Source organism: Pteronotus mesoamericanus, unplaced genomic scaffold (genome assembly GCF_021234165.1).
Source record: "Pteronotus mesoamericanus isolate MK-2021 breed Mesoamerican mustached bat unplaced genomic scaffold, CSHL_Meso_final contig_101, whole genome shotgun sequence".
In the NCBI taxonomy this organism is placed as follows: Eukaryota; Metazoa; Chordata; class Mammalia; order Chiroptera; family Mormoopidae; genus Pteronotus; species Pteronotus mesoamericanus.
In genome coordinates, this window is record NW_026555001.1 from 8,900,710 (window position 1) to 8,922,632 (window position 21,923).

General features: G+C 44.4%; 1 protein-coding gene across 3 annotated transcripts in view; it reads right to left on the minus strand.

The window, feature by feature from the left end:
* The window catches only part of CRIM1 (cysteine rich transmembrane BMP regulator 1), a 177,722-nt gene extending 156,115 nt beyond the window's left edge, over positions 1-21,607 (minus strand). For 2 of the 3 annotated variants that reach the window (XM_054567849.1, XM_054567844.1), the window contains exon 1: positions 21,133-21,515. In XM_054567849.1, coding sequence (XP_054423824.1) covers positions 21,133-21,442 — 310 coding nt within the window. In that variant the 5' untranslated portion in view covers positions 21,443-21,515. Of the gene's footprint in view, positions 1-21,132 lie in introns of all 3 variants that reach the window. The other variant, XM_054567854.1, reaches the window with a different exon arrangement.
* Positions 21,608-21,923: the final 316 nt, after the last annotated feature.

Genomic DNA, 21,923 nt, shown 5'->3' on the forward strand with positions numbered 1-21,923 from the left:
TGTTGACATCTAAAGTCCATAACAGATGGCGCGTGAAAAACGAGAAAACTCGTGAGCGGTACGAAATGTGTTAACTTAAAAGCGTTATTTACTGAGCAACTACTACTTGCATGACCCCATGCTAGGCACTGAGTGGGCAAGAATATATGCAATTAGAGAGCATCTTTCTACCCATCTCCCATCTTAAAAGCAAACATAAGTTAGAAAGTAGAGTGAATCCATCAAGAAAGAGCAGTTTGGTTAATATAGCCATCAAATACACTGGAGTCTGAAATGTTCCAATAACAATGCTTACTAGAAATAAATCACCCAATTAAGCTGTTTTGCCCTTTCAAAATTACCTTGGGAGCCAGTAAATATTAATCAAACTTTTGACAGATTGGGTATATTAGGTCTGATGAACAAATCATAGGCATATGGTTACTGATATTGAATATAAATATGGAATTCTACCATCCTGCACCCCAACCAAGGGGTAAATGCCCTCATGCCTACAAAGCTTCCTGCAACCAAACATGACAAGAGATGATGAAATCATTTTCCATCTTTTGAATATCACTCTTGTTCCACAAAACATTTAATGATGGCCTACTATGTATGAACCATAGTGTTCAATGCTGAGGTGCAAAGATACAATGACAACTAGCATTTACCATGTGCTGACCACGTACAAGGCACTGTTCAAATGCTTTACACGAATGAGTCAACCTAATTATTCCCTTGACCAACCCAAACGGGGCAGGTACTATTGCTATACCCATTTTACAGATGGAAACTGCGCACAGAGATCAAGGTGCTAGGCCAAGAGAACGCAGGAGGCAAGTCACTGGGCTGGACTAAGAACAGACTTCAGAGCCAGAACTCTCACTAGTGCAAAACACGGCCTTTCCTCAATAAAACACTGTTCCTCCTTAAAGAACTTATCATCATCTACATTCCCCTTGAGGAAGTCATATCCTCTGGGACGTTTACCTTGAGACTGCATCCCTAACACTCCCTGACAAATGGAAGCAATGTACAGACGGGTAAGTCCAACGACGAGGGTGACTGAAGGTCGGGGGGACAAGCAAGACGACTGAGGAGCAGGGCCAGCACTGGGAGCAACCAGCGCCACAGGTGAACGCAAGCCAGTGGCCTCAGATGAGCAGAGCTTTGCTTGGGCTCTCTGGCCAGGGTCCAAGTTGCTAACAGCAGACGGCACCTATGTGCAGGGCTGGGGCTGACCAGGGCAGCAGCTGGAACGTGGGCCCTCCTGGACCCACATGGGCGGATGCACGGCAAGGGGTTCAGGCTGTGTCCAGGGGAAATCAGTGACCGACCCACAGACAAGACTCGGGACTGGGGACTCAGAAGGGGCTGCCCTTGCTCTCTTGGTGCCCCGGCGATGGCGATGCACAGACAGAGCCACCAACCCCCACATCCCACAACTGCAGCCCTAAAAGCTATGTGCTTCTAGTATTTACATAAGGGTCCTTCCCCGAGACATTTATTGTTCTTTTTAGAAAATCAACTCTCCTGGCAGGCCAGAAAGTTATTTAACTACAAATTCAGAAAGAAAGGAGCCAAAGTGGCCATGGTCGGTGCCCTGGGGAGACCCTGGAGACACCCACCAAATGAGATCCAGACGCCGAGCGGCGCCCCTTGGAAGCACCAACTCCCACGGGTAAAAGCGTGAAGCTGCTATAAACAAATCCATCCATAAACAAATCCATCCAGCATTTACCCCTGGCGAGAACCTCTGAGTGTACGACCTCCCTGAAACTATATTTATGCCTTCTCCCACAGTCTCACATCTCAACAGCCAGAAATAAACCCAGGGCTCTCAAACCCGAACCTTTCCTCCTCCCCTCTCATCCAAGTTGGCCAAGCTCCAGGCTCTGTAAGCAAGGAAACGCAGCCCAGCGACACTCTATCAACCCTCGCCTCTGGCTGGAACACAGTCGCGAACCCAGAGGCTGCACTCTCCGCCCTAGGACAGGGAGCTTGCAAGCCAACGTCAGTGTCCGTGAACTGAAACGTTTAGAATCGCATTGTTAGGAAGCTTTTGAAAAGAAAACACAAGCCACTTTGATTGACGATAAAGATCAACTGATTAATGATTAACTGTTTAGCGCTGGAGACAATGTATTGATCCCCACCTTTACACAAAGTTTAATACATAGTTACAAGAACAATAAGCCCAACTTTCAGCCAAAACTTAGGAGAGTCCCTGGGTCCCTCCCACTCCACAAACCGTTCCCCAAAAAGCAGTCTGTCGGCTTTCCCGCATCTTGTAATTCATCCCAGAGACACAATTTCAGCATACATATTTTGGTGGTGGCAGTGGGTGTCAACGATTTGCTTGATATCATTAAATATAAATACCTATTAAACTTTGTGCTTTAATTTTCCAAAAATTTTACACATTTGTTTAATTATGGTATTGTCCCATGATGTAACTAAAATTCCACAAACATCCATGGTTAAACTATTAAATTTGATGTGATTTCCCTTCCAATGTCGCAGTTTAAAGTATGCTTCTTTATTTTACATCAACACGTTGGTCCAAAAAGTGTTTGTTAAATTCCAGTCGTGCACACACCATCACTTGGCTGCAAGCTGTGGCTTAAAGGAGTCTCAACAGGCACTGCCTCCAACAAACGAGGAGTCAGGTGAAGGGCCGCTGTTTCCCGGATTGAATATTTTAATTGGCAGGTGTCATTCACGATTTATAAGCTTTCAAATATTTATTAATTCAGAAACAGTAATTTAATATTAAAGAGGTAATCAAAATTTTGTCTTCCTTTTGATAAACCAAAAAGCACTTAAAATTTATATACTATATATCTGAAGCTTGGTGACTTCATTTTGCGTACTGTTTGCACAATGGGTCTTGAGTGAGAATTTTTCTTTTTAAATAAAGATCACAGAAATGAATCTGATATATTACAACAGATGCTATATAAACCTTTTAAATATGAAGCCAGTATCTGAGTTGTAAAAACTACTTATTAATATATCAGCCAATAAAAATACAAGGGAAAAAAAAGTCTTTTTTCCTCATAGGATTTCAACAAACTTAACCCCGAAAATGATCCAAGTTTTTCCCAATTTTATGTATGTACTGCTGGATAGCTTCTAGGCCTCTGATTTTCATTTATAATATGGTAGAAGTAGAAAACTTTTAAATTCTCAGACAAAACCCTTGGTAGTAAGAGCATATGTCACATGCATGCAAAGCATAAAGGTTAAGAATTAATCTTGAAGTTAATAGCCAGTCCCTATTTAGGATACAGTTAATTATATCCATTTTTCATACTAAATAAACATTTGCACTCCAATAATGAACTATAAAAAAAGCACAGAATTAAAATGTGCCCACCCAGAGAGGTGGCTATATGCACAAAGCCTACAGATTGTGACTTAATAGAGGAAAAGGTTAAAAAAAAGGTCCAATGTCCTAAAAGTCAAAACAGTCTTGGGGGTAGCAAGAAAGTGCGACCAAACTGCGAAGGCCCACAGTCCTCATGCCCAGCCCCAGGCACGAAGAACCGGACGTGCGGGCAGCGAGTGCTCAGAGCCTCAGAAATATATCAGGCCGGGGAGAGAGCCGTGGTCATCAGCTTGCAGCGCCGAGGCACTCACAAAAACAAATTAAACCACACAGAATTTTCTCTTAAATTCACCTGGAATGACCTTTTCCCCCCTCTTTTTGCCTTTTTACATAGTCATGAAAGGAAATAAAGTTGAAACAGGCAGTCAGTACACCTCCATTAATTAGTTTAAGTTATAATAATGAAGACTACATAGTAACATAGAAAGATGCATTTGATATAATTTTAAGTGCAAAAAAGCAAGTACAAGATGTATGGTAAAATATGCGTAGAGAGGAAGACTAGACAGAGTATGCACAATACAAAAACACAAAACTAATTGTGAATGGAACAAGAGCATTTGGATCATTGTTTTTCTTCTCTATTTCCCAAACTGTCTAGTAAAGTTGTCTTTCTAATAGCTTTCTTTAAAAAAAAAATTTTTTTTTAAGAATTTTAGGTAGAGGACCTAAAAATTTTCCATAACATACATAGTTATGGGAAATAAGATGTTCAAGAAATAAAACTACAGAGAGAGGATTTAGGTGACATCTTTTGGAGGGACCGGTAAAGGGACCTGGGGGGGGGTCTCTTTTTTACAAGGGAGGGCCCTTTCCCACGTGCAAATGAGCTCCAAGAATCTCTGAGTATGAAAAAGTCTAAGGAATTTCTGTATCAGTCCTTGTGATGGTCCACCTTCCCGCGTGCAAGGAGGGGCAGGACATCCGCAACTTTCCATCTGATGGAAACCTTTTTAACTACAGAAGAGGCGACAAAGGAGTGATATGCAAACAGCTTTATGCAAGATGCTTAGGAGACAGGCTACATGTATTTATTTATACAAATAAATTAATGATGGCCAGAGACAGAACTTTTTTTGTTGTTGGCATTCACAGCACCTAGCAGCTTCAATTAGAAGAAAACGCTACCTAACATCCTGGACGCATGGGCATGAAGAGACTATCAGGACAAGAATGTGGGTCCTGAGAGGATATTCTTTTACATGTGCGCATGTTGCATATATGGATGTGTACGTCTGCATACATCCCATGATTTGTAAAGTGTGCACAGCCGTCCACTGTAATGATACAGTTTTCCACTGTAATGAAAGACAGAAAGAAAATGTCTATGTTTCCATTAACTCTAAATCACACAGACTCGGGGACGCCTTCCCACTGCATTCTGCCAGTGCGCCGGCTCCCCTGCAAGGCCTTCCCTACGTCACGGGCGACTTCACTTCCACCCCGCCCCCTCCCCCCCAAAATCCCCATCTGCTTGCTTTCTCTGGCACAAATGTGACCTTTTCTCCCCAAGCACTTCCTCTGGGTCCAGATGTAGGCATGACAGGATTGTCAAAGGCCAGTTCCAGAAACCAATTTCCCCCAACTAGCTCTGAGAGGTTCTTCTGGGGACTCGGGGACACTCAGCAATCTCTACAGTGTAAAATGGTTCTTGGTGGTTGCCTCGCACCCACTCCTCCGGTTCTCGCCTGCCAGGAAATCTACTTTGCAGTTACAAGCACTGTTTACCTTGGCTTTCAACCTGAGGACCACTCCCTCCTTCAAGTGTGTTTCCCAGTCCTCTGCCTCCATTCATTTATTTTATTAAAGACTGATGGTAACTGCGCTACAGTCCAGCAGCAAGAACAGCTCTAGGTCCTTCAACTACGCCTTTAACTGTGGAATCACAGGTTTCTAAGATACAGACCTCTCCGACTTGGGCAGTACCCACCATCAGGTTAAATACTCTCATTCCTAGGTCAGGGTGCTGGCTTTTAAATTTTCAATACTAATGAAACCACATAAAAGTTTGAAAGAGTTACAGGAAAATCAACAGTGGACCCTCAAAAAATTGCCTTGCTTATTAGAATCTTCACTTTTCACGGCATTACAAAGAAAGAGAACGCTTGGCCCTCCTCCTTCTTCCCAACTCTTTTACTAACAGCAGTGGCAATTGATAAAAGGTTCTAAAGCAGGTTACTACAAAGACACCAATCATGACAATAGCATTGTGAACAATTACTGTCAAGCGTGAGGTGACCAACTTAAATGTGGGAAAGATGAAGTTCCTTTCAGCAGAGACATCAAAACTACACTTACCCTACAAAAATAAGGCTCTCTGGGCACATTCGCTCGTGATAAGCAGGTACAGGTGTCCAAGCTTATACCTGTGTATGAACGTCTGTGACGCTGTACATTTTATCATGGCCAAACCTCTCTCCTTTTTCTCTTTTTTTAAAAAAGATTGTATTTATTTTTAGGGAGAGGAGAAGAGAGGGAGAGAAACATTGACCTCTGACAGGGAATTGAACCAGCAACCCTTTGCTTTGCGGGATGACACCCAACCAAGCCACAAGGGTCATTTGGCTTAGTGCCAAGTTTATCACCCAAAGGTTAGAATTTCCTGTTGTATCCTTAAGTGTATAACGTCTTACTGTCTTAATTTGTAAACCACCTTAAGACCTTTAGAGAGTAAGCAAACAAACAAAGAGTTCATGACTGGTGCTGAAAGAAAAACAACTCCACACTGCTAAATAACAAGTTGGGACTCCATCCGTGAGTCATCAAGAATTCCTCAGTCCCTGAAGTCATAGGGTTTGGAGTAAATCCAAATGGGATTTTGCTTTTTTAAATTCCTTATATTGCATTCCTATGGACTTCCTGTTCAAACCATCGTGAAGCACTTTTATTGTTCACAGTCACGGGCTTCCAGCCTTCTGTTGTGGGCTCAGGGTTTCCTTCCCTGAGGAAATTCCAGAGGACATTTGGAGATCACCTGGAGCAGTAAATAAGTTGCTTCATGCACTGGCCTGGCACTAAAAATTCAATACATGTTCATTAAATTACACTCCCTCCTGATCAGTCAACAAACATGTTTAAGAGCGAATCCTAGATTTCCTGAAAATATAAAAGTCTGTCTCACTATAATCAGTTATTCAACGGCCAACCTGAAGGGCATCTATAAAGTAATTCATAATTGTTTATCATTTGTTTATAAGCAGCTGATCACCACTGTATCTCAACGGGTCAGTGCACTAGATCCCTGGTGGTAAGAAGGTTATAAGCAGCCACCCACGAGGCAAATTCTTACAAGCTGATGAAAGGTTGGCAAATGAAAGATGACACTTTTATGACAAACTGGTAAGAAGAAAAGTCCTCACAAATAAAAATAAAATACCTTTAAAGAGTTGCCAAAGTAAATACAGCTGAAACTAACCCATCATGGTAAAATTGGAAAAGTAAATTCTAGGAAGAATTTGAGGTAGGGGGAGAGGAAGAGGGCAAGGGGGCCAGCTAACCAGCTTCAAGCTTCCTTCTGCGATAACATGCCTTCTCTCTGGGATCCTCTCCACAGGTACTGTCATTCGCTCCGGTTTCCACAACGCAAACCAAACAGTTCAGATGGAAAAGTTTTTGTATAATATCTTGGATGACCCTGAGTCTAGATTTAGTCAACAAATGCTCATTGAGTTCTTCCTGTGTGCCAAGCGCTAGAATAACACACAATCCTGGCACCGGAGTGGATTACAATGAGGCAGGGATTCAGAAATGTGAACTCTAACACAGTGTGAAAAGTGCTATAGCAAGGGAAGGAGAAAGTGCTATTTGTGGGCACCGGGGGCTGGGGGGGGCTGGGGGGGGCAGAGGGGGGCATTATTTTTTCCTGGGCAGGGCAGGAAGGCTTCACAAAGGAACCATAAAATGGTAAGGGCTGAAGGATGAGAACACATTTAGAAGGATGTTAGGATAACTTCAGGCTTTTGAAAGCCAACACCACACCTATTTTCCCATTGCTGGCTCTGCCCACACCTTTGGTTGCAACAGATATTAGACAGTATGTGTCAAACTTACCTCCTAATTTTCTGAGTTCTCAAAGGTCTCTGTTTAAGACAATCTTGAAATAAAGTTGGAAAACCTAAACCTCAGGAGAACAGTCAGATACTGAATTTAGGGCTCTAACTTCCCCTTCCCTGTGGGCTTTTTGTAATAACATGCAAATTACTAAGGCTCTAGTGGGAGTGAAATGCTTATTATACTAAGGTAATTTTTTTAAAAAAAACAGTTGGAATCATTATGCATATGAAATACAGCCCTTCTAAAGGAAAAGTTCGCTGCTCCTCTTTACTGGAAGTCATCCCCTATATTTTCTCTCTGTGTGTAGCTCCTAATACCTTCTACTTTTCCATTCTCTCAAGAAATAGTATTGCCCAAGCATTTCCGACTCAAGGGCATATGCTTACATATTCACACACAATTTAAAAAATATAATACATGGACTATTTTCAGTGCCAAATGCAGCTGTAATTATATATTTCTTTTGGACATACTGAATGTTATTAAAGCATGTAAATACTTTATCTCCCTCAAGTTTTCCAGAACTCTATTGGCAGAGAATCTTTTTCCTTTTTCCTTCCAGAGCACTGACTACAATCTCCTGAATAGATAGTCAATAAACCTGGTTGCTGAGGGCTCACCTTTTCCCAACATAGTCTTTGGAAAAAATTTAATCTCCTTCCAACAACAACAACAACAAAACTCTCTCTCTCTCTCTCTCTCTCTCTCACACACACACACACACACCCCTCTGGCTTTTTTTAGTTTGCTGATTTCCTACAGAGGTATTCCACTTCTCACCCTAAATTTCTACTTTTTCTTTTTGCTGTCATATCTAATAGTCCTCTATAAGGCCAAAAACTATGTTCAGTGATAACCTATCATAAAAATCACCCCACACTGCCTTCAGGATAATCAAACTTTCGTCCCAATCACCAAAAAATGAAGTCAGTAGTTTTACTGAGCTCTACTTGCCCACATACACATCTCCCGTTTAACAGGGCAGTTTAAAAGCCAAAGTGCTTTAGTTAGAATTCTTTTTTTCAAATTTAAGACAATGCACAATCTTTATTTATTAAGAAATCATTTTCAGTTTGCTCATCTACAGAGTAAAGAGCATATACTTAATTTGTTTTTCAGCACATCCATAATACAATGCACTGTATTCTTTGCTGAGCCCTCAGCGGCGACGGAACGTGTGCATGTAGGCATGCATGCACTTGAGGTCCAAAGGCACAAATTAACTACATCTTATAGAGAAGGAATTATCAGTTTCTTATCTCTCAAAGTCATACCCGTAGCTGTACAAGGGGCCCATCTGCTGATAATACAGATGTACTTTACTGTCCTGGGCACATCTTTGCAGGCCAGCAAGTCTACCACGCCTTGCAGAGATCCTTGTTTTAGGAAGTCTTAGCACTTTCTGATCCACAGTTATCATATCCCATGGTAGTAAATGAATTTTACACACCAGCAAACACTCGCTCTCCAAACATTTCTATAGAACCCTTCTGCTCGCCTGTTAGTGCAGACACGATTATTGCGAGGGGTCCTCACAGAGGATGTGATGCTCGACACCAACTCTTAATATCTGGGTTACCGATAGCTGGACAGCTGCATGTGACTGTCCTGTGAAGAGCGTAGAGGCACATAAAAATACCACTGGAAAGCAAGTTTTTCCAATGGCTTTCAGGGCACCTGTGACCCAGCCCACACTGGGTCATGGCAGGAAGTCACCAGGGAAGGAGGGCCAAACCACAGCCAAAGACATGGCATGGGAGGTACCCAATGGACCTTCCAGCAGTGACTCTGAAGACAGCTCACACACACTGTATCCTCTGGCTGCTTCCAAAAGAGAAGCGTTTGGCCCCAGGCAGTCACTCTCATTACTGCCCCCACAGTTTAAAAGTTCTTACGCTAATATGCACCAACCAAGCAGGAAGAGAACCAAATAAAGACCTATTGATATCCCAAAAAAGAGTAAAGCAAACCTATTTAGGCAAAAGCTCCGGTTAGTAAATGAACACCCATCCCTTCAATGGTTATTTCAATCACCACTCCTATTAGCTCTCCAGAAATCTACCCTGGAAGAGAGAGGATAAGATCCGGAACAGGATTTAACTTTTGATAGTATCTTTAACAAAGAAAAGAAGGAAAGAGGGCAGCCACAGTACTCCACTGGAAGTGTTTTCTATTAAACAACATAAAATGTCCACCCAATTAGTAAACTTAAAGCAGTTTTCCACACTGGAGCAAAAACAATTTAAAAAAAAATATTAACGGAGCAAAAAGCAAGATATTACAGAAAACCAAGAAATTCACATTTCTAGGGACTGACAGCTTAGGTAATTGAACTGCGAGTAAGAATCATGGAAGAGATCTACATAATAATTAGCTGCTGAGTTCTCTCCTGTCACACACTCCCAAATGGAGTATTTAGCATTCAGCAGACTTGTTAGCGAATAAATGCCCAACTGGAATTAACTAGCACCTCATTCTGGAAGGCTGCTCTTGGCAAAAATGTAATATCCACAAGGCAGAGCAGTCTGATTGCTGGTGAACATCGCGGGTTGTGCTGAGCGTCACATTCTTTAGAATAACACATATTATGTCCAATTTTGGAGCCACAGGTCTGCATCGCCTCACTTCGCTCAATGCCCTGCCACTGGGCAATGTGCACAGGAAGGGTGAACTTTCTAGACCCCAAGGGACCACTTTCTACGCTTCACTGCTGGCCTGGAATTGAAACAGTGAAGACCTGCTGTCTCACAGGCATTAGGAAGAGCTTCAATGGCTTGGTGACGCCCGGAGGGTGTGACACAGGGAGGGGTAGAGGAGCTGGCCACGCTGGCAGCAGGTCCCTCGGCAGAGACACGTCATGTCCTGCACCCAACACAAGGCAGTCGGCTGTCCCACCCGGCCAGTGCCTCGACTTTCACGCACGTTTTCTGTTATGTCTCTTTAAATTCAGTCTGCTCCTGCAGGAGATTCCCTGGCAAGTGAAAACAGCAGCAAAGGTAAAAGAATGCTGAGAATTTGGCTGCTGCCTGCAGTATTAGGAGGGACAGCAATTACTCAACCTTCCTAGTGTCAGAGGCAGAGAGGAGCATGTGAATTTCGGCAAGTTTTGGCCTGCCTTTGCTCAAGCTTCTCCCTTTCCTTATCTGTCACCCACCTATACCTCCCAGTCGCCATAATTAATGAAGTGAATGAGAAAACAGAGAGAGCGCAAAAGGAGCAGGCCAGCACGGACAGAAGAGAGAGGCATAGACTCTACCTTGAATCCAGATTAGGCCAGTTAATAAAGCTTAAAGATTGTCAGCACTTAAAAGATGTCACTAACTTCCCCGATAGATAACCATATTTTGCTGTCCCCACCCCCTCCACTGAAAGTAACCATGGGAGAACTCTTGACCTGTTCCAAGCCCTTCTGTCTACAACATTTGGCAAAGAATCCTGTAGACACTGCCACCTTCTCCTTCCCTAGCTCTGTAAACACAAGGTAATATTTGACTCTTGCCCAGCACTCCTTTGTAATGAAAACATAGATCCCATGACCAGAAGGGCCTTATGATATCTGGTTCAGTTCCCCTGTCTTCCCGTAGGTAACTATTTAATGCCCTTTTGACAAATTAAGGCAAAGTCAAGTCAGAGGAAGTCGCGGGGGCTTTATTTCAGTTCCTGAAGGATGAGGGGGACTCGGGGAGCCATGGCTATTTTTTTCTCCTTTATCAGGTCATTCTCCGGTGCAAGTGTTTCGTGATATTCGCCTTTCTGAGCAGCCTTAAATCCTTCCTGCAGCAAGTGAGGGTATACACAAATCCATTTATTCTTTTGATTAAAATACAGAATTTATTTGACCCTTCATGTTGTCATAGATAGTGGTAATAAATGTTCCTAAAATTTGTCTGCAATATGACAACTCAATGGTTCTGAAAAGGAAACAAGCACACCCAGTCTTTAACCATTCAATAATCCTTCTATTTTGGCTTTCAGAGATAAAACTGTCTACAATCTATCCCTTTTCCTCACTCAGAATGTAAATGTCGAGGGGTTTTTTTGTTTTTTGTTTCTTTTTTTAAAGCAAAGCTCCAAACTATGGAAAGTGCAAAACAATAGGAAGGTTTTGAAGCTCTGCCTCTGACAAGATGATGGAATGTTCCTCTCACCCTCTGTGAGGCCCACGCATCCTGTATGGATGGGCTGATTCCTCACAGTCCAGGGCTGAAGTGGTCCTGTATGTCCTCTTCACACTGCAAGTCCAGTTCAGGGCAAACTTCCTCAAGGTAGCTTTGCCTCATTTTGGCAGGTCTTTGGGAGTCTTAAAAAAGAGCTATCACAAGCCTCCCATATTGAGATGCCTTTTGTTTTATCACAGCTGTGGACTGTTTTTTGCTCGTGGCTTGGGATAAGAATCTAAATAAGTTACCTCTGGTAGACCAGGACTTTGCAGGCTCAGGTTTCATTCTGCCCTGCCAGAAATTCCTTTCTGTTTTGAATCTGAGATGTTTGTTTATGGTTTTTGTTTTGAAATGCTAAACAAGACAGGCATAGTCTCTAGTTACAGCCTACAGTATATCTTTTTTTTTTTTAACCTGGTGTAGCCGGAGTGGCTGCTTGCTAAAGACTTAGCTAAAACTTTCAAAGAGTAGACTCTTCAAATTATCTTCTCAAGACTTTGAAATGTAAAAAGACAACACCTTAAAACACAATTAACGCTTAGTTTTCTTTTTTAAATGTTCGTAAGATAAATGTTCCCAGCATATTTCAAATTAGGGTGTTATTTTTCAGTTTGACAAAGATATACTTAAATGAAACCCTGAAATCTGGAAGTTTATCTCATCTTGCTCATAGGTTTCATGTTACTAAATACTAATCAATTAGTAGAAATACTAGTGAACTTCTATTGTGTTATAATAAGGGTTGGTTGTCAAGAAGAAAATAAAAAAGTTGTCAACTACTGACTCCTAGGATTGTATCTTCATCAAGTTCCTTCTCCTTGTTCCATAATAGCTAAGACACAGCATCTGCCTTGTCAGTACTCTGACCCCATGTCCAGGATAAAAGCAGTATTTCCAGACTTGCCCAGGGCAGAGATACACTTCTGTCTCCCTAAAGTGGGACCAAAACTACATCAGGAAATAAGGAGACAAGAACATCAGATATTTTAGTTGTAGGTGTTCTTTTCTAGCCTTCCATTGATGTACAAAGACTTGGCAGGAAAACCACAATGCAAATTCATAGTAAACCTACAGTACTAGTCTCCATGAAAGATGCATGGAACACACGGGATCCAGAAGAGCAACACATGGGCTCTGGGCCGGCCACCACCCGCTCCTCGCTCCCGAGCCCACCGCCGTCTCCGAGTCCGCCGGCCCGTGCTGCCTCCTCCCCGCCATGCCACCGGCCTTGCCGGCACACCTGGGCTCTCCAGTATGGCCAGTGATGTCTGGAAACTCACAGCAAACTTTTAACAGAAGGAAATCCCATTCACCTTCAGAAAGCCATATCCTATCAACATTACGATATGTCACCTTTTTAAAAATATTAATTTGCAACAGCTCTCTGGAAGTAAAGAAGTCAGACCACAAAATCAAGCAAGTGTGTCCACACTGCATGGACACACCAGAGGGGCCGGGAACTGCAGTCATCCTGGGCCAGACCCCTGATACTTGGCCCAGAAACCCTGGGCTTGGGGCCCCTCGTTCTCAGTACTGCACAGACCCACTGTCTCTGACAAACACCTGAGGCCAAAATTTCTCCAGCTGAGTCCTCTGTGGAGAAAGTGTGTGTGCCTGCAAAGTAGACTTTTATTTATTTTTAATCGTTCGTGTATTTTTTTCTTTTTCCATTTAGCCCCCTTGTATCTCCCTCCCCTTGCAATGACCACACTGGTGCCCATGTCCACGAGTCCTTCTGTTTTTGCTCAATCCCTCCACTCCCCCCACCTGACTCTCATCCTGCTCTCCATCTATGTCTGCCCTCAATTGTCCTTGTTAGTTCACTTTGTTCATTAGATTCCACATGAGTGAGATCAGATGGTAGTTGTCTTTCTCTGACTGGCTTATTTCACTTAACATAATGTCTCCAGGTCCACAAGTTTTACACACACACACTCTTACACAGAGAAAACTAACGCAGAAGAAAATGAGAAAGGATAGAAAACACAATGGCAATTAGAATATTAATCTTTTCAGAATCGACTTAATAGCAAGAATATTAGACATTATACGCCTATGTGTGTAACATATGTTACACATGTATGTATTAATTCTCTCCAAGTATCACTACAATATTTACTTGATAGAAAGCCATTAAAATTCCATTTTCACAAATGAGGAAGCTGAAGCCCCAACAACTAAGTGAGTTGGCTGCTTACAGTTAAAGAAGTAACAGGGCTGAGATTTGAACACAGGTTTACCTAGCCCCGCAGGACCTATTTTCTATTTTCTAAAACATCACACTCAGAAGGAGCGGGGAAAGGATACCCTTGGGACTTGCTTGCTGCTACCCCCTTTCACTCAATTCTTCCTCATGGTCAGAGTCGGAGTTAGGGCCCTTCTTAGCCCTCCTGAGAGGCCCAGCACCTCTTATCTCAGGGCTTAGCTGTAACTCTCTGGGACTATAATTAACTGTCCCGGCTAACTACCATCAGACCATGGCCTCTGTGAACACAGGGCCCTTACCTTATTTATTTTGGTTGAGAAACAATGATCCTAATAGCAGGCTTTACTATCCGCCACACTCTATGCCACATGCGTTACATGTACTAACTAGCTTCTTGCCACTTGAAAGTGTGTTCCCTGGATCAGCAGCACTGACATCACCTGGGAGTTTGTTAAAAATGCAGACTCTCCGACCTGACTCGGACCCACTGAATCAGAACCCACATGCTTAATAAGATCCCCATGTGGGCTGTATGCACACTCCATTTTCAGAAGCACAGTTCTTTCTCATTTTAATCTTACTGCAAACACAGGTGGTATCTCTAACTATTAACAGAAAGGGAAGCTCAGGCTCAGAGAAATGGTATCACCACAATATTGCGCCAAAAACCAGACCTGTAGTAGCTGCTCAGTAAATACGCGTGAATGGAAAGGTGGCAAGGAAACAGGTAGGGCTGGAAAGAAAACAGAGGAATGCACTGGTTGAATGTCTGGCCTCTGGTTTTGCTTCCTTTGTACCAACTGTGCGGACAGGTGGGGGTGAGGCCCCAGGCAAGACAAGCTGTTCCTTAGCTCAAGCCAGGCCAAATCCTGTGGCAACCATCAGCAGAACTCTGCCAGGGCCAGGAGCAAACGTCTCCCAAATACAACGTGAAGGAAAACATACATTACTGATCACAGCAAGTTTAGGTGCCCTCTTTCCCAAATAAAATATTTGCCCACGGATAAATGGTTACCCATTTACAACTTCTACAAGTTAATGAAGAAAATTTCAGATTCCCTCCTTCTTTACTTTTACCCAAAATACACCAACTTGGTAGAAATTAGACAAAGTACACCAAACAGGCATCAGGAGAAAAAGGAACAGATAACTTCAGAGGCTTTTAAATAACTCTTTTAACTCAGTGCACTTTACGGTGTCAGGAGGAGGGACACAAACTCAGTAACAATTTGCTCCCTTTCTAAGAATCCAAACTCCTTAACCAGTGAATCAGTTCCTCAGGTAGACAAGGATGAAGCAGGACAAGTACCAGCTGTTTTACTTACACTGATTAGTAGCTTTGTTGTTATTGTTTACTCCGGTCATTCTTCTAAGTGCCTCTTAGGGATTCATTCACTGAGCCTTACAGCAATGCCGTTATTAACCCACTACACAGATAAGAAAACTGACGCATGGAAAAGCAGAGTGCAGATCTGACCCCAGTATTTCACACTGGCAACTAATCGGGGTTCAGGAAGGGAGTTAAGGAAGTGAAATTGGGTCATGACCTTTTTGATTTTTTTTTCCACATGGGCCCCAAATGAACACTTACTAGTGTTCGCCTTGAGGGCTTTCTTAAATTTAAAAGTATATTCAACCTCTCCTCTGTCCAGAAGCCAAAGAAGGCCTTGTCTAAGCACAGAGGTTTTCCATGATTTGGCCAGAAAATGGGTGAAGTCAGGAGATGCTGATAAAGGGGCAACTCCCAGTTCACTGCCCACGCTCATCTGCCTGGTGGAACAAGCCAGAACAAAGAGAAAATCACTCTCAAAAGGCAGCCTGCCACTTTGAACCACAGCTAATAAAGTGTTAAGAATGCAGCCTCATTCTTAGACGTTGGGAAACACTGTTATGTATTGCACAGGCTCTTAAGGAGAATGGGTAGGATCCCCTCCCCCACCCAAAAGAGCAACCTGCTCATACTCTCACATTTAGTGGGAATTTGAATTCTCCTTTTCAGCTTTGCCACCAGAGCCTGAAAAGATCCTCTCAGATCCTGTGATTCCTAGAACAAATTTTAACCACATATTTCACTCACCAGCTAATCATATACAGACTCAGAGAATCACTTCCACTTGGCTTGAACTAATATTATTACGTGGATTTTTTAAGGTCTTATTGACTTACTCTTTATCTTGATTAAAAGAGTATATAAAGGGTGTGGAACTCACCTGAGAGGTCCCCAGGCCCTCCCCCCACCGCTCCCCAGCCCCAGCCGAAGGCCATGTACCGAGGAGGAGATCAATGAATGAGTGACTGGCTTCAACGCAAAGAAGACAAGTCAGATCTTTAAAAATTTAGCTTTGGAGAATTCAGTCTCTGAGAAGCAAAGCTTTTAGTTTGTTATTCATGCACTCTTGGCTAGTCCGTTGTTTCTTCCTCAAATAATTAATTGAGCTTTACAAGGGCATCTCCAAAATCCTGATACTGCATGGGCTGTACAGAACACAGTGCTACAGGAACCTGCTTCACCAAACATATTTACCTTCCACTCACTTCACCACCTCCTATCTGATGGCATTTACCCGCTAAGGCAGTAATACCATCTCTCGTATTAATGCCATAGCCTGAAAGATGTTAAACACACCCACATTTTTCAGGAATTTCACAATTAATGTCTGGAATGTGTTTTGGATTATTCTTCAAAGGATGACATAGTTGCCCTAAGATGAATTCAATATTTTTCCCTTCTCCTAACTGTCATTCTTTAGTCCTCCCATTCCATTACCTTTTCAGGATCATCTGTTTTATCTATTTCCCCTAACTTCATAAGGCCTGTCTCCTGTACCCCCAAGCTATTCCCTTGTTAATCCAGAACGTTACACATTAATCAAGCGCCCCACAAAACACAGAAACCTGCACCAAACCATTAAGTATCTCCTACAGGTGGATATAATGTCCATAGTTAAGCACTGTTCTGAATATTTTTCTTCATAAATCAACCTATCTGTTCACAACTACACTGCCAACATATTGCTTGTAGGCTGTCCTGGTTACTGTTAAATATATGTTAATGGCTGCAAACGTCTCTAGAGTTGCTATTTTTACCTTCCTGGTCCTACGCAATTCCTTTGCCAAGTGTTTTTATGTGACCAGACTCCTCAATACCAGTGAGGATTCTGTAAGGTTGATAGTCAAAGTGAAGGTCAGGAAGTCCTGTCATTTGTATATGTGCAGTGAATAGTCTCTGAATTTTGTCAATATTTACTTTTAGGAGAAACTAATTATTTCCTTGTTTATTTACATTGGTTTCTCTTCCCATACCCTATTAGTGTATTTTTATAGGCTCTCTGCTTGCTTCTCTCTCTGGCCTGAAAAAGCTCACTCTACCTAGACACTGAGGTAGAAAAATGAACATTACTTGATAATGATCTTGCAGTGATTAGAAGACAAACTATAACCTTCCAATGGCAACAGTACCAGAAAACCACATTCTGTTCTGTGTTAAGTACCCAGAATACACCCTTGATTCTTCTGCTCACTGTGCGAAGAAAAGTGGGTAGAACAAAGTTTAAAATACTCAGGGAAATAAAAGGAGAACTTGTGTTTTGAAAGGGACAGTTTTTAGATGTCAGTGATGAAAACACGGAAGTTCCATGAAGATGAAGGCGCTGAGGAAATTATCACTGGAAAGAACGTTGGTGCTTATCTGCAATAGGGATCGCCTGGATCTGCTACAACCAAGTTCTCAGAGCAAAGCCACTCAGTAGTGTCCACCAGCTTCCAAGTCACCCTGTCCTCACACTGTCAAACTCAGCCATCCTCTGGCCTCTATTATTTAGAAAGACTGATCGTACACCCCTGCACTTCGCCCCACCCCTTACTGAAGCGTAAGTACTATTCCACAATAGGAGGGGGGAAAAATGGTTCCCACCTCCTTATCTCAAAATATGACCCCCACCATCCAATCAAAACATTCTTCCCTGAAAATACCACTTCAGTTATTTTTTCAACGCTCTGTCTTTCATCTCCCAAAGAGGTCTCCGATCTGGCTTCTTCCGCCAGAGTTCAGCATGCAAACTTGTTTCTCTGGCTTTTAGGCAATTTACCTGGAGGCAGGCAGCCAAGCCAAGAAAAGGGCCACGTAGCAGCCAATGGCACAGGAAGACTCACCAAATGGTCTGAAATGGGACAGGGACTTATGTCCTCCCCCAAGGGCCAGCACACACTTTTTAGACTGCAATTAAATGTTTAAAATGCAATTTTTACAAATGTTTTAGCCAAAAAAAATTTTTAAACAATAATTAAATCAGGATTTACTTAATAACAATCTAAGTGGTGCCGAAAAGAAGTTCAAGTGTACATGTCACATGATTCACAGGCCCCAACTCTTCACGTTACTTAATCTTTCAGAAAATATTTTTTCTCCAGTATCCTTTTTGTGGAGAGGACTGTTCTGCCACTTACCCAGTGCATGTTCACTGAGAGCCTACTGTGGGCTGGCAGGCTGTAACATCCTACTGCAGTGAGTGAACTGCAAGTTGGAAGGGGTCCATTTCTGCTGTAATTCCTCTAACTCACTTAGTGAACTAGATTTAAAAACCTGCCCCCCCCCCCAACAAAAACAAACCCAACCTGGGAAGTGACACAAATAAAAATTACTGCAAGTTGGCAGATAGAGCAATGTAATTTGTATTTAAATTATGTCATCGAAAGCAGGTACATTAGTCATGATAATATTTCCATACCATGTACTCTTTTCTCAGTGGAGCCAATTAAAGTTTTTCAAAAGAGTTTTCATTAACAGATACAACCAGTAGGGGTCATTTTAGTGCAAAAATTGCAGCAAAAGAGACTTCAACATGAACAAAATATATCAATTCCTATTCATTTTAGTTGTGATGATCATCATTCAGTGCATGCCCCTCTGAATCAAAATGGAAACTGAGGGAAACACTGGCCATTGAGAAATTTCTTGCGAAGTACCGGAAAAACAAAAGAGAAAGTCAGCACCTCCTAGATAATTTCTGACATGTAAAGACTCCTCTAATTCTTAAAAAGTAAAAACGGTTATTCACTTAAGTTCTGTTTTTCATATATCCTGTAGTAAAGTGAAAATACTGGAAATTTTAGGCACACTTTTGAAAATGTCTAAATCCAATCGTTATATACCATGCTGGGTAACACTGTCCTTCTAACTTTGGTTTCATGGGTTCAGAATGCAACTTGACTACTGCTTCTAGAATTAAAAAATAAAAATAAAATAAAATGCCCTGGGCATACAATTTTGGTAGCTGAAGACAGGCCTGCTAAATGCAAAGTGTTGCTGGAGAACATGCATTCAGGTATAATCATGGCAACAAACATTTCCAAGCGTTTTCCAGGCTAATACCAAGCGCACAGGGTGTTACCAGAGGAAAGGAAGCTATGAGGGACCGCATCATTTCAGAGGAATGAGAGGCTCACCAACACACTGCCAAAAATAACTGTATACTGTGACACGGGTCTATTGTTGCCAAAACACTTGATTACTGTGACTGTTCCCTGGGCTCCGCATTTCCCTCACCAGAAATATATCAAGAAGAAACAAAACAAGGGTTAGAATCTTCAGACCCTCCCAAAGTCCTTCTCAGAGCACAGCGGTTTCCACTACATTTAACCCTGTTTCACGTTGCTTGTTCTTTTTAGATTTATGGGAGGCTGGCTTAAGTAACCTGTACACTCCAAATGGCAGGGTTCAAAGATGCATCTTTCAGTCCAAGTCCTACAGAACTACAGAAGTCAAACACATGAAATTGTATCAGAAGTTAATCTCCTGGCTGTTCTTCCTGATGCGATACATGAAAACGTTATAAAATGGGACTTAACACCAGGCGAGAGGCATTTGTGTCTCAGGCAAATGAACTCTTCTAACCCGGGGTCCCGGGTGCAGTGCACATCCCTTCTGAGAAGTGTTCCTTCTGTTCTTTACTGCCCACCAGAAAGCCCTCCCTGGATTTTCCTGTCTAACCTCAAATATCTGCAGGTATAAATAATTATGCATATATGTGTATTTAAAGAAAATCTCAGAACTGAAGCCTTTTAACAGACCCATCAAATCCCTAAGGTTGCTACTCCTCTCTGCAGTATCCCAGCACAATAAACACATACATACTTAATGATGCTCCAAAATAAAGCCTTCTTTTACTAGGTGCTGGCTGTGAGTAGTAAGGAAGGGACATGGGGCAGAGGGCACCTGTCCCTTTCCCTTGTCGCCCCTCCAGAGGTAAGGCTGCTGCTGCTCCTCTGCTCAGACGCTAGGATGCCCCGGAACAGCATCATCATCCCAACGTCAGTCCCAGCAGCGATCCCACTTTTAACTGGTGCTCAGAAGTCCTGCTCATTAGCCAAATAAAAAGAACTCACTGCCTCTGCCTAGACCCCAAACTAGACCAGGCACCCCAGGGCCGAGGCAGGAGGCCGGTCTTAAGGCCAACACCCTTCCACCGAGGTTCTCCCAGAGAGGCGAGGCTCCACTAATTTAATCTCTCTCTCCTTGCACCAGTCTCGACACCGCGGTGCACAAGGCTCAGCGGAGAACCCAGCAGAACAATCCTCGCCGTCAAACAAACGAAAAGAAGGAAGCGGCAACGCGATTGGAAACACGCGGATACCCGATCTTAAAAAGCAGCCACTAATAGAAACAACTTTTCACTCCCAGGTGCAAGCCCCCTCCCCCCTTCATTCAGGAGAAAAAGCCTTTGACCGTTTTCAATAGGCAAATAAATGAGTAACCACCGTATGTAACTTCCCCTGGGTTGACATACGCTGGAGCTGAAATTGATTTATAAGCGGAGGAGGAAGGGGGTGAAGGAAGAACGCAAGGAAAAAATAATAAAAGAGTCACAGGGAGTAAGCTGGACACGTCTCCTCCGCCAACAGAAGATTTCGCGGTCGGTGTGCGGCACTCGGTTCCACACTGCGCTAGTGTGGGGAGGGCGGCAGGGGTCGGATTCCCCCAGGGGCTCGCGACAGCCCCGCAGTGTCCCCGGCCCGTGGCGCCCCTACCTCGGGGCGTAGGGTCGAGACACCCTACCCAGCCCAAGCCCGAATGGCCACATGTGTGCGAGCCTGTAGGCGGCCGGGGGCGATCCCCCACTCGCCAGCCTCCACCCACGAAATCCAACCTCGCCCGCGGCGCGCCAAGCGTGGGGGGAGGCCGTGAGCGGGAAAGGAGGAACGCGAGGGGCTCCCTCCCGGGGATGGGGGCCGCCCCTTCTCCTGCGGAGCCCTCTCTCCTCGGAAAGTCTCGGCCAAACTTTGTTCAGCGCTAGGGGACCAGGCGGGCCAGGTGGGAGGGGGTCCGCGGCGGGAGGCCGTACCTTCGCAGACGCCCACTTCGTACTCAGTGATGGAGTCGCCATTGAGCGGGGGGCGGATGACACAGCGCAGCCCCCGGTCGCAGGCTCCGTGGAGCCCGTAGGCGCCGCCACAGCTCTCGTTCCTCTGGCGGGCGCACATGTAGCAGCAGCCGCAGACACCCTGCACGATGCTCCCGGGGCAGTTCCTGGGTTCTTCGCACTTGGACTCGTCGCAGGGCAGGCAGACCAGCCCCAAGCCTGAGCCAGCCAGCAGCAAGACCAGGAGGTACCCGCAGCCGGCCAGCCCCCTGCCCCCCGTCACCAAGTACATCCTCTTGCGCCGCCGCCGCCTCCTCCTCGCAGCCGGGCCGGGAGCGGGGCGGGCGCCCTCCCCTGAGTGGGGCACACGCGCCGCCGCCGCCGCAGCACCCGCAGCCCGCGGTCCTCGCCGCCCCCCTCGGGGCCCCTGGGGCGCGCCTCCCCTAGCGGGGCGAGGCCCCCGCCCCCCGCGCGGGCCGCGCCGACCCCGAGCCCACTAGCGTTGGCGCCAGCGGTAGCTTCCCCTCCTCCTCCTCCTCCTCCCGGGAGGGAGGGGAAAAAAGAAAAAAAGTTTCCTCCCGGCAGCTCCGGTTCAACCCAAACTTCTGGCGGCAGCGGCTGCGCTCCGCTCCAGCCCGGGCTCGCGGCGCCTCCTCCCTCTGCTCCTCCGCGGCGGCGGCGCAGCCTCCGGGCGGGTCCCCGCCTCCCGAGCGGCCGAGTGGGCGCGGTGGAGCAGAGAAGGTCCGCTGTGCTAGCGCCGCGCGCCCCGCTCG